Here is a 12244-nt window from a genome sequence, read left to right on the forward strand (position 1 = left end):
GGTTAATCTAATAAGGGCTGGAATAGTAAAATGATATATGTGTAGGGTGTTATATATAAATTTCTTAAAAGCCAAAGGGCTTTTTTTCTTGGACTAGTCTCAAATCTCAGGCCCATTAATGAGAAATTTAGCCCAGCTTAGTTTCCTATATACACAAATCTTCCAAGCTCCAAAGCCCAGACCAAAATCACGATCCTCTATGGCCATCTTTCCAAATTACTTCAAACCCCTCTCCTCCTCGCACATCCATCTCCTCCGCCGCGGCCTCGCCGTCTGGTCGATGAAGAAGGACGTCTGCCTCGAATCCGCCCTCTCCCGCAACCGCCGTTGGATCGTCAACAACCAGATCAAGAACCTCCTCGTCCGCTCCCCGGACCGCGTCATCCCCGTCCGGTCCCTCCAGAAGCGCTTCAAGACACTCGACCTCCAAGGCCGTGCCCTGAACTGGCTCCGCAAGTACCCCTGCTGCTTCGACCTCTTTCCCGAACCCGACGGTGGCATCTCGTTCGGCTTCTCCAAGCGCATGGCCGCCCTCGTCGCCGACGAGCAGGCTGCCATCGATGCCTCCGAGCCTGCCATGGCCACTCGCCTCGCTAAGCTCCTCATGCTCTCCCGCGATCGTTGCTTGAACGTCGTAAAGCTCAACGAGCTCAAGCGCGCTCTCGGCCTCCCTGACGATTACCTCCTCCGTCTCCTCCCTAAGAACCCCGATCTTTTCCGCCTCGTCAATCGCTATGGAAGACGCAACTCTATGGAGCTCGAGCTGGCGCGGTGGAACCCCGAATTGGCCGTCTCCGCCGTCGAAGCTGCTGCGACCAAGACCGGATCGGATCCTCGCTTCGCCTGCCATCTGCCGCCTAGCTGGATCAAGACGCGGGCGCGGTTCGATGAATTCAACGACGCGAAACCCTACATTTCCCCGTATGCTGAGAATTGGGAGCCGGACGACGAGAAGAGGGCGGTCGGAGTTGTCCATGAGTTGCTTTCACTGACGATATGGAAGAAGTTGTCGGTAGTCAAGCTAGGACATTTCAAGAGGGAGTTTGGATTGTCGCAGGAGCTCAACCGGATGTTGCTGCGGCATCCGTGCATCTTCTACGTGTCGAATAGATATAAGATATACACTGTGGTGCTCAGGGAAGGGTACAATGGGTCGGAGCTTGTGGATAAGGATCCGGTGGTGGTGGCAAAGGAGAGGCTCGGGGAGTTGATGCAGGAGGGGCTTCATGAGTACAATAGGAGGCGGCGGCTTATAAATTTGGAGAAGAGGAGAAAGAAGGGGGAGATTGAGGTGAGGCAAGAGAAGGAAGAGGAGGATGAAGTGTTGGGATTGGATAGTGTGGAGAAGAGGGAAGAGAGGAAGAGGTTCTATAAAGTTCTATTTGATGAGTAATCTTGAGCAGATTGACAAAGTAAAGGTGAGGATTGCCTTGATAATTTATGAAAAATTATGGAAGCATGATCTTACTTTGAATAATGAGTAGGCTTGAAGTAGAATATTGGATCAGACTTTTTTTAGGAAATATATAGAAGAGTGCACCATAATCACACATTTGTGCTTGTATTTTGTCCAATAAGGTGACATATGGATGAAGTAAACCACTGATTTATTCAATTCTTTCTTGCATGCCTAGTTCCTCAAGCCTTCAAGGAGAATGCAATAAAGCTTTTTGAAAGGGCCTCGATAAAATTTAGACTTACTTCAGGGAGTGGAAGTTTCAACAGCCTTATCCTGTCTGAAGGTAACAATTGCTTGATTAATTTAGCGTTTGGTTATTCATTTCATCAACAAGCAAACTTATTAATTATTCCGATAAAATTTCTCTATTGCTTTTTGATATTAAGTTGATTTTATTTTGCTGTATTTGACAAAGCCTAGCCATGATTTTGGATGCATCAGATCCTAAATTGATTATCTTATTAGAACTTAGGTCCACCAACTTACATTTTCTGCTTTGATATGCCTAAGAGGAGTAGAATTGACTATGATTTATTCATGTTAGTGAGAAACTTTAGTATGAATTACCTCTAATTACTTGAGCTGCTATATCTGCATCCAGAGTTGTACATAGTAATATAGTATACTTTATATTTATTATAACAGACAGAACACCCGATTTCCTTGTTATCACTTTTCTCTACTTTAGGGCAGCTATCCTTAAGCACAAGACAAAGTCAAATATAAGACATAATTCCATTTTATTTTTCCCAAAATTATGTTAGTACATAGCCTAACAAGATTTTGACATTTAATATTGAAGATCTAGTTAGTTAACGGTTTCTCCTATTTTAGCCTCATCCATACATGGGATTCTATTATTTGAAATGCTTGTTACATTTCTATTTGACAAGATTGGAATCTTACTTTTCAGATCACAGATCTCGTGATGTTGGTATTTTAAGTAATTGTAAGTCTGTATAATATACTGAGATAGGCTATTGAACTTGTTCCTTATTTCCTGAAAACTGAATATGTTCTTATGCTTGTTGGAGTGTCTTATCCAGTATAGTGGCATGATTAGCAGCGCGTACAATGTTGTAAAGCAGAGTAGGTTTTATTAGTTTATTTCAATTTCATGCTGTAAGGCCAGTGATGCTTTCAGAAATCTAATTCATAGTATGAACCAAGTATGATATACGGTCATTTTACTTTTTCTTTTTCATATTCTACTTTGAAGTATAATTATTTATCTACACTATTGTTCTTCAATTCCAATCATTATTCACTGTTTTCATATTTAGTATTGGTAGATAGTATCTTGTCACTTTAATTGTGAATGTGGTTGTCATGGTTTACTTTTTTTTGACAGAGTTTCTCTCCAATTTTGAAGGAAAATCTATGTCTTCTCCAAATGCAATTGCTAATGTTTGCTTAATTTTCAGATCACAATGAAAGCGTGCCTGCTGCAGATATAGAATCTGTCCTTACCTGTCAAATGACTCAAGGAATTTATCATATCTTCAACGTGATCTACCTTTGGTTTGATTGGAGTCCCTGCCATGGGACTGGATAAATTGGGTGGAAATATATGCTGATGGATTTTAGACAGAGATGTTACAGCACACCTGTCTCTCATGTTTTTTCTGTTACAGGCCATAGCATCCCAGAATGAAGAGAAGCCATCGAACTCTTTTGACCTTGATCACATTGATTACGAAGGATATACGCTGTATGATACCTTGATATCTGAAAGATCAATAGACGCCAAGACAGACTTGTGAAGAAATACCTCCTTTGAATTTCCTTGAGTTTTAGCTGTCGATTACTGGTGGAATGGACGGGTTAAAAGAAATGGTCAGATAATTTTGTGCTGCTCCACACTTTCGTTCTGGATGCTAATATCATACCAATGGATGAGCAATCTATGAATGGATAAGCCCAAAATGGTATCTCTTGTCTGATGCATGAGCCAGACTAAGTCAATCTTAATTATCAGTTGCTCAGCACGTATTGAAGAAGTCAGAGGGATTGACCGAGCACCAGGGTAATGTTTTTAAATTACTTTCTGGTGAATATATTATCACATCGGGTGGATATAGAAAGCAACACGATTGAGATGTTATATTAAGTTTCTTCAGAAAATAAGTTAAACAGCTGGATCATTACTTCACCTGTACAAGTTGACTTATATATTGTAAGAGAAAACTTTGCACCTTATTCACAGCCATTAATCTCAACAGAAATTGTTAAACGCTCGTGCTTGAGTTGAATTTCTTTCATATATTTTCTTTAATTCTACTCCTTTTTCTATTGCATTCTTGTAATGTAGGCAGGTGTTGCCTGCTTATGTCGTCATGGTGTGACGTTTGTTGATCCGACTGTACGAGCCTATGGTGGTTCGATAATGGAAGCAATTATTCTCATGTAATATTTACTTGCAAACAGTGATAGCGACAGAGCATCCATGGCACTTGTTAATTTAGATGGGCCATAATCCGCGGTGAATCCAATTTCCGCTGTTCAATTGACTCAGAATTTACTTCTTTTTATTGTGCAGCTTGTAATAAAACAGAAGCGAAACATATCAATCAAGCATCAAACAATGCTCCACGAACATAATACATCCAAACCAAAGGCACACAGCAACATCCATCATTTTACTCTTACAAGCTTCATGATGCTCCTTAATTAATCCGTTCCTTGGTAGATCTTCCTCCTTAACGAACAATATGTTGCACGACTGGTGATTGCATTACAGGATTCATCCTTTGCGCGTTAGCATACCACCCTGCAAAAATATTACCATCACCAACCATTAATCCCAGCTCCAAGATTTCATTACACAGAGAGAGCTAGAGAGCGAGAGAGAGAGTGTGTGAGAGACCAGCGGCGACGTGGAAGCCACGGTTATTGAGTTCTCTATACATTTGGCACAGTGCACATGGCTCGCAACATAAATGAACACAGCAGTCAGGGCAGGGGGATTCCATCAGGTTATACTGCGCCCGGAGTTTTGATCTATATGTGCACGAGTACAAGCACTGGAAAAACGTGAACCACCAGATTAAGAGGTAGATTCCTCCACTCGAACCACAAGCTGCAAAAAGTTTCGAAATTTTAATTACTCTCAATTAAACCATTTTTCACTTTAAATCCCCTTAATCTAATCCATCGTCATGAGAAACTTACAAGTTGAGCCTCTATCAATTATCTCTGCCACTTGACCAAATGTAATGCATGGGCACCAAAAAGTCACGCAACCTCAAACAACAACAACAACAATAATTTACGTCATGCAAATTACGACCAAAGAAAAATTATGCTCCGATAGACGAGAAGAAGGCAGCTTACAATTTTCAACGTCCGACATACAATCCAAAAGGCCCGTCGTCCATGGTTGAATAGGTTGGAGCACGGAACCCGGAGGAACAACCACCACGACCACCGGAGCAGCTGCTGGAGCAGCTGCCGGCGCAGCCAAATATGGATACCCAGTCGGTATCGGCTCGGCTTGTCCCGGCGGGTAGATAGTTGACCGTGGGGCATGCATGGTACGCTCAAATTAAGGAGCAAGAATTGGAAGTTATAAACCAACAGGATCCCTAAGCCAGTGTAGTGTTTGATCTACGAAAGATACCGTTTGTTTCCGGTGCTATATATAACTTTGAAACAACGGAAACGTAATTCTCTTTTTATACTTTTTCTGCAAACGCTCACGGCATTGGAAGTTTTTTTTTTATGAATAAAAAAAAAGGGAGAAGAATAGTTCATTCCTAATGATGGTGTTGGCGGAAGCAACCGGGATTATGATTCGTCTGAATGGAATATCGGGTTGGTCACTGGGTGGATAAATAAGCAATCCAGCCATGAAATATCTTGATGTATACATGTTTATAGCTCATTCACTATTCTGTGAAAGATTGGATTAAGTATAACTAGCTTCCAGATCCACCATTTATTTTATTTCTTTAATTTACTTGCATCCACGGTCTAAAAGTTTAAAACTGTTAATTTTTTTTAATATATAAAAAAAAAGTGAGAACTAATATTGTCCCACAAATTACTCTGCTAGCATTTGAACCTGAAAACTGTTATAATACAGTATCATATTTATCCAAGTTTATATTCGAGTCTATGAATACTATCAGATTTCCCGTTAAATTTGTTTAGTCTAATGTTGCAATGCTAGGTATACGAGCAATTTCTCAAAAATATATAACATCAAATTATACGATAAAGAATTAATATATATACAAAGGACGGTTATGATACTAATTCAACATGGATAAGTATGGTATATATCCGACTTATTCTAAGGATCAGGTTTGGGGCCTCGTAAGACGTCATTCGCCCCTCTAATCTCGTTGCGTTATAGTTTACGCCATATATAATAATCATATATTAGGGAGTTGATGAGAAAATAATATGGCGCCGCCATCTCATTATTTAGAAGCAATTTGGTTAAGAGACCAATTAAGTAGTACGTACAAGCCTATGGTATGAGATTAGTCATATTTAATTATTCTATTAATTAGATTTTTCAGCTCTCTAGTTGCGAGATTCAAGTGGTTAGCTCGTGGAAGGGAACCCTTACAAAATTAAATTAACTAGTGCCTTTCAAAATCTCATATCCATGACAAATATTAAAACAATTCTTTGAAGTTGACAAATTTTGCAAGTACACGAACACACCAAATGATCCAAATCAAAACAAATACACCCATGAAAAGAACACGAGGATTCAAAATACGAACATTACTAGGCAATAATACATATATAACTTGGCCCTCCATATGCTCCAATATCTTCTTAACGAGTCATTCCCTGCGTGCCAGGTGGCCTGGAAAGTGGAGTTACTCCCCTTTGCACGTTCATATGCCACCCTGCAAAATATATAATATATTTGTTTGAATACTCCTCATATCTCTCCTAACATTTAGATTTTCTACGTAAAAAGTAAACAGAGAATTTCTTTTTCTTAAATATGAAATTTTAAAAAGGAGAATTATACCATCTTTTAGGGTATAAAGTTGCTCATATATTCTCACTTCTTTCTTCTTCTTTTTTTAAAAAAAAACACACACAAATAACATCTTTTAAGATATATAAATAAAGAGAGAAGATGATCAACCTATGTCCATGTCGAAGCCCTGGTTCTTGAGCTCTCTGTACATTTGGCACAGTGCACAGGGCTCGCAACAGTAGTGAACGCAGCAATCGCAGCATGGAGCTTCCATTAGGTTGTATTGCATCCGGAGCTTGGACCTGTACGTGCACGAGTATATCCAGTGGCACCCCGTCAATGAACAGAGAAGCCCATACAGCGCTCCACTCATACCACAGGCTGCCCATTTACAAATATTTAGCAATTTATTCCTATCACTTTTCCATTAATATTAATTGAATGGTTTGGTAAATGGTAATGGTAGGACATCCAACACTTATACTTACAGCTTGAGCCTCTATCTACGATTTCCGCAATCTTCCCAAAGGTAATGCATGGACACCAGCAAGTTATGCAACTTGTAACGTTGTTATCAAATCAATCAACCACGCAAGAACTTCATTTAATGAGCTCGAGATTTAATTAGGAAACACAAAATTAATTAAGAGGGTCTTACAGTTGACAACGTCGTCCATGCAATCACAGAGGTTTGTAGACCATGGCTTGAAAGGTTGGGATTCCATATTGAGGCCATGGGGAATATTAGCAGGTCCAGGTGCAGGTTGAGGTTGCTGATGAGCATACATTGTTGAAGGTGACCAGGAGAGTTAGGCTTAGAATGATGGAATAAGAATTTTGGAAGAGAGCACTTACATCTATATATCCATGTAAGTGGCCAGGATAGAATTTAGTTTCCAGCTGGAGGTGGGAATAACCGGTGCTCTAAGTATGAATCTATCCGTGTTGACTTAGAGTTAGTTATATGATATGATATTTAAGGCAAGGAGGTACACCATATTGATCATGCTCCTTGTTTACTTGCCTGGGATAAACAAATCATATGATTAGCTGAGTTGCTGGTGGGAGGAATTAATTGAACTTGAACAACATAAAAGAAGGCTTACAAAAGGAAAAGATAATAATAATGCCAAGGGCCTAACTTCTTTTCTACACGAATTAGTTGACTAGATTGGGTCAAACTATGAGGATTTTGATGGATCCTTACGGAAAATAGCTCGTTAATTACTGGGACAATTACCCGAATCTTGATTATATTTCATTTAATTGCTTCTCTAATCTTGCCAGCAGGATTCTTTTTGGCACCAAAATAGTCAAGTACCTTGTACTGTAGACAAAATCCAGCTCAGTGCACTTAGATGGCCAGTTGGGCTGCTTGCATATAAACTAGTATGGCCTACCAAGTGGCAAGGTGGTTGCGTTTAGATTAAACACAACTCCATAGAGAGACGTGCATCCACGTTTGTAAGCACAAAATATACAGCTCGATGGGGGTGCCAAGTCAGAAAGGATACAGGAAATGTGATCGAGCTAAAGATTCTACGGCACCATAGATTATATACATTAGATTCCTGAGCTGTAGTAAAATACCATGAGCAAGCTATTTTTGTTTTCTGTTCTTCTTTTCTTTTCAAGTTTTAGATTCTTCTAGTTTTAGGCATGTCACTGTATGCATGCGTCCAACTATGATCATATAAAGTCAAATCCTATAGATCTATGGATTCTGTTTCGTATATGATTGAAATCATTAAATACATACGATCAATGCATTAACACACAGTTATATCTGAATTGACTAGCATTTACCGTCCCGATTATGTGAATGCCGAGATAGTACTCTTAGCTTAAAATTGTAAATCTTAAATTCTATTAAGGAAAAATATCTTGTGGAGGCCCAAGCGTTACTCGAAGCACTGTTATGGGGCTTCAAGATGGAACTTTCATGACGCCTAAAGTGATTTGAGCATGAAAAGCCCTGCTTATTGGACGACTAGAAAAATTATCGAATAGTAGATAATTAGTGACATTATTCTCACTTACCATTTATTAGCTCTATAAGTCGGATAGTCCAACAACTATATTTGAGATTAGCAGTGACAATGAATTTTAATATAAATTCTGAGAAAAAAATAATAATCATGCCATCAAAATTAACAACATCCAGGCTTTCATTTATTACCAAAAGAAGATACATAAAGTTCGTTTTCTCTCTTTTTTGAACATAGCATTGCTACATAAAGTAGCTTATCTGAAAACAGAAAGCAAGACACTGGAAGAGCTACGTATTAGGACTCAGTATAGCAGTAGTAATTACTTAGTTGTTAATTATTAATTAAGCAGCCCTAACTGCCATCTTCATCCCGGCCTGGCAGTGGCCTGCAAAGCTGCAGATGAAGTAATTCGTCCCCCTGCGAAGCCTGATGCGATCGTTGCCAGATTTGAACTTCTTCGATCCTCTCGGAGCGTTGCAACTTCTGTAGCCGGCCGCGTTCACCGGCACCACATCGTGCGCCGCCGGACTGTACTTGAAAACTAACATATGCACCATGGCGAGCAGCAAATATATAGTTAAAGTTAGGCTGGTAATGAAATGAAATAAACAAGGTTGTGTTTGGTTTCGTTTATTAATTGCTTTAACGTGTTGTTAATCACTGTGTTCTTTTGCATATCTCCTCACCTTTGCTCTGGAAAAAAACCCTCTCAGTTTAGACTTTAGAGCTTAGAGTTTAGCTACTTTACTAACACTTGGCTTGGAGTCTACTTAACCTACAAATGAAACCAATGAAGTCTCTTACCGAGCACATCTCCTGCCCTAAATGACTTCCCTTTAGGCCACCCAACCGTGTTAAACGTCCAGCCTCCACCGCCACCAACGGTGTAGATAGCCGATTCCACTAACTGACCATTGATGAGAAGGCAAAGCATCATCACTCCAACTAGAGCTGTAGCACTGTTTGCACTGCCCCTTCCCTTAGCCATTGCTCTGCTCTTTTGGAAGACAAATAAAGAAATTAAGAAGCAAAGCAACTCAACTCAGCAGTCACGATATACTAACTTTGAGTTAAGATCTAAGTCTAATGACGGGCTCGCTCTTTATATAAGCATTTCAAACGAAGAGTGATAGTGGGGTTGGCATGGATTCTCTGTTATGTGGTTACAAATTCTATACATTAAACGCTACATGGACGAATTTGGTCGTGTGAAATGAACATAATTAAATTCAAACTACTACCCACGAGAAGCCACTAACTTTAGACGCTGGGATTATTTATTTACCTCTCTCTTGGAGAAGATGGAGAAAGAGGTAAAAGAAGTCAAGGAGGAGTGCATAAAAAAAAAGAACTAAAAAGGCACAAAAGACGGGAAAGTTTCCACTAGCGAGAGGAGACATGGCGGTGTATGTGTTCTTTAGGCATAGAAAGGCGCGTCGGTTGTTGGTATTAGTTTCGGATTTTGGAGCGTACCACGCTACGGAAAAGATTAAACAGGAAACTTATTAGCCAAATGCCACGTAAATCGTGGTCCGTGATCTAAGGACTCATGCAGTTAAGCCAACGGGAAGACTACAAATTAGGAAAGGAACCATTTTCTTTTCTGTTGTCGTCCTCGACTTTGTACGGTTATATTTAAGGGAGGAGTTGATTTAAAAAAAAAAAAAATCTAACTTATAATAGATTTCTCTAATAATTCGGTAGTGAAGGTGACAAATTGCAAAAGTTATCGTAAAGAGTTAAAAAAAAAGGAAAAAATCTAACTCCACAGAGCCGTAGAAGTGCGTTAGTGGGCGTTGCAATCAGAACTAAAGCAGTTCACACCGACGCCGTCGACGTGACCATTTGAATACGTCATGAGTACGTGATGGCCTCCAGATCCGAGACTCGAGTGCGTTTAGCTGACCTAATCGGACCGATTGGTACGGCCCAAACAAGAGGGCGTCATCAGAAGGCCCAAGAAGTTTGAAGCCCAAATAAACTGGGAACCGATAAGGTTAAGACTTTTCAAGAACTTTTTAACTAGCACCCTGCATTGATTTTAATTGTATCTGACACCCTATCTTTTAGACATTTGCAATACGGCCCCCGGACTTTTGCCTTTACTGTACCTTAAAATTTGTTTTTGTATGGGAGAGTTACATGAGTTAGAGTAATCGCATAGTATTATCTAATATCTCTCGTGTGGCAATCGCATAGTATTAACCAAGAAAAAGGGATATTTTAGAGGTTTTATATAGTTGAAAGAGTTAATATGTGGTGAACAATAAGTGAGGAGAATTATGTGAAAATGAACTTCAGGTCTCTAGATTTAATTATATCTAAAGTCTAAGTTTGGATATCTTTTAAGAAATAAAAGTATGACACTAGAGTTGGATTGTGAAAAGTCCAAGAATGCAGGGTGCATGTCACGATTATGCATGACGCCGTGGGATAAGATATGTCCTGCGTTTATTTAATATTTATATATTACTCCTTAATACGTTCTTGTTTGCTAAGCTTGGGATGATAAGCTGCTATAAAGAAGTAGATAATCTTTTATTCATACCAATTAATAGCCAACAAAGATAAAGAGGGGATTCACATGCATTCCCATGAATCTCTCCTCTCCTTGCAAACATGCATTAATCCTTAATGCAGCAGAGAGAAACAAAAGAGAAGCAAGCATTTGAAAGAAAGAGAGAGATATATATATATATATATAAGTTAATTAGGGGCACTTGTGAGTACCCTCCTGGGTCTTCCAGTTGTTGTAGCAAGCGCACTTCTCCCTGTTGCCGTAGGTGCCCGGAGGGACACACAAGCACGTCCCACAGCACTGCATGCAATATTTCATGCAAGGCTTCCTGTGCGACGTCGCCGAGCACCGGTAAGAGCACCGCGGCCAGCAATCTACACACAGTTAATTAATTACACACATCGCAAAATCATCACTATACGTAGGTTACGTGCTCCTCAGTAAACATTGTAAGGATGCATCAAAATGGTACTAGTGTTTGTTACCTGAAGGATTTAGTTTTCCCCCCATGCTCTAAAAAAGAAGAAGAAGAAGAGATGTTATTCGAACCATTTAATTAATCACGACTAATGGCAGTTAAGGATACATAGTGCTATTCTAACATACCACAGAGAAAGATAGTGCTAGGAGTAGCACAAGCATCACCAGGTAGGAAGTGCGAGAGACCCTTGCTTCCATGCTAAAATGCTATCTCTTTCTCACTATCTCTCTCTCTCTCCGTCTCTCTCTACTTCGAATGAGTCCATAGTTAGATATGGGATCTCTTTATATAGAAGTTAAGGGCATAGTCCTCTCTATGTACGGTTGTAGTTTGCATGTGCGAAGGAAGAAAGTTCGTTCATGGGCAGTTGGATCTGCAAGTCTATTAATTACAAGTGTTACACATGAGATTAATAGAGTCAAAGACGATCGATCGAGGTTACCCATTAAGTTTTAGAGTAGCTGTATACTTTGTCAATTACAGTTAGTCTCTTTTCGTCTTAACAGATTGGCTAACTGTCAGGTAGAAACTAAACGCTTCGAGATTAACAAAGAACGGTTCTTAATTAGTCCTTTTTTATATTAACTAGTTTGAAACTAGGGCGGTGCCGGTGTCTACGGAGTGCATTGTTCCATGTGAGCTTCCAACTTTCACATGGCCACCGGCTTTGTTTACTCAATTAGATAATGCCAAAAGTAACATGGGGTTACGATTTACGAGTACCAAAAACTGGACGACGAGTTGGATAGATCTGAGTCCATGGTAGTCGAGAGAAGAACTGCCGTCTTTGTTTACTTTTAGTTTGTTTTGGATCCTTAGCTAAAATGGTACCGTGTGAATGGAAAGGTAG

General features: G+C 39.8%; 3 protein-coding genes and 1 long non-coding RNA gene across 4 annotated transcripts; 1 reads left to right on the forward strand and 3 right to left on the reverse strand.

Moving 5' to 3' along the window:
• The first annotated feature begins 130 nt into the window (after positions 1-130).
• Positions 131-3815, forward strand: LOC140760464 (protein WHAT'S THIS FACTOR 1 homolog, chloroplastic). Its single transcript, XM_073097434.1, has 3 exons — positions 131-1418; positions 1635-1742; positions 2884-3815. Exon 1 carries the CDS (start codon positions 200-202, stop codon positions 1391-1393), a length of 1194 nt encoding a protein of 397 aa, XP_072953535.1. The 5' UTR covers positions 131-199; the 3' UTR covers positions 1394-1418; positions 1635-1742; positions 2884-3815.
• A 136-nt stretch (positions 3816-3951) lies between these two features.
• LOC140760465 (protein PLANT CADMIUM RESISTANCE 2-like) lies at positions 3952-5092 on the reverse strand. The gene is made up of 4 exons (XM_073097435.1): positions 4793-5092; positions 4631-4702; positions 4326-4538; positions 3952-4229 (listed from the first exon to the last, which is right to left on the reverse strand). The coding sequence occupies exons 1-4, from the start codon at positions 4989-4991 to the stop codon at positions 4159-4161; spliced, it is 555 nt and encodes a 184-aa protein (XP_072953536.1). The 5' UTR covers positions 4992-5092; the 3' UTR covers positions 3952-4158.
• Positions 5093-8554: 3462 nt separating this feature from the next.
• On the reverse strand, positions 8555-9475 carry LOC140760261 (basic blue protein-like). The gene is made up of 2 exons (XM_073097143.1): positions 9200-9475; positions 8555-8936 (listed from the first exon to the last, which is right to left on the reverse strand). The coding sequence occupies exons 1-2, from the start codon at positions 9381-9383 to the stop codon at positions 8737-8739; spliced, it is 384 nt and encodes a 127-aa protein (XP_072953244.1). The 5' UTR covers positions 9384-9475; the 3' UTR covers positions 8555-8736.
• A 1434-nt stretch (positions 9476-10909) lies between these two features.
• LOC140760476 (uncharacterized) lies at positions 10910-11660 on the reverse strand. The gene is made up of 3 exons (XR_012104383.1): positions 11520-11660; positions 11399-11426; positions 10910-11287 (listed from the first exon to the last, which is right to left on the reverse strand). It is a non-coding gene; the product is annotated as an uncharacterized lncRNA (long non-coding RNA).
• Positions 11661-12244: the final 584 nt, after the last annotated feature.

This window comes from Typha angustifolia, chromosome 5 (genome assembly GCF_048772165.1).
Source record: "Typha angustifolia cultivar Huaian chromosome 5, ASM4877216v1, whole genome shotgun sequence".
In the NCBI taxonomy this organism is placed as follows: domain Eukaryota; kingdom Viridiplantae; phylum Streptophyta; class Magnoliopsida; order Poales; family Typhaceae; genus Typha; species Typha angustifolia.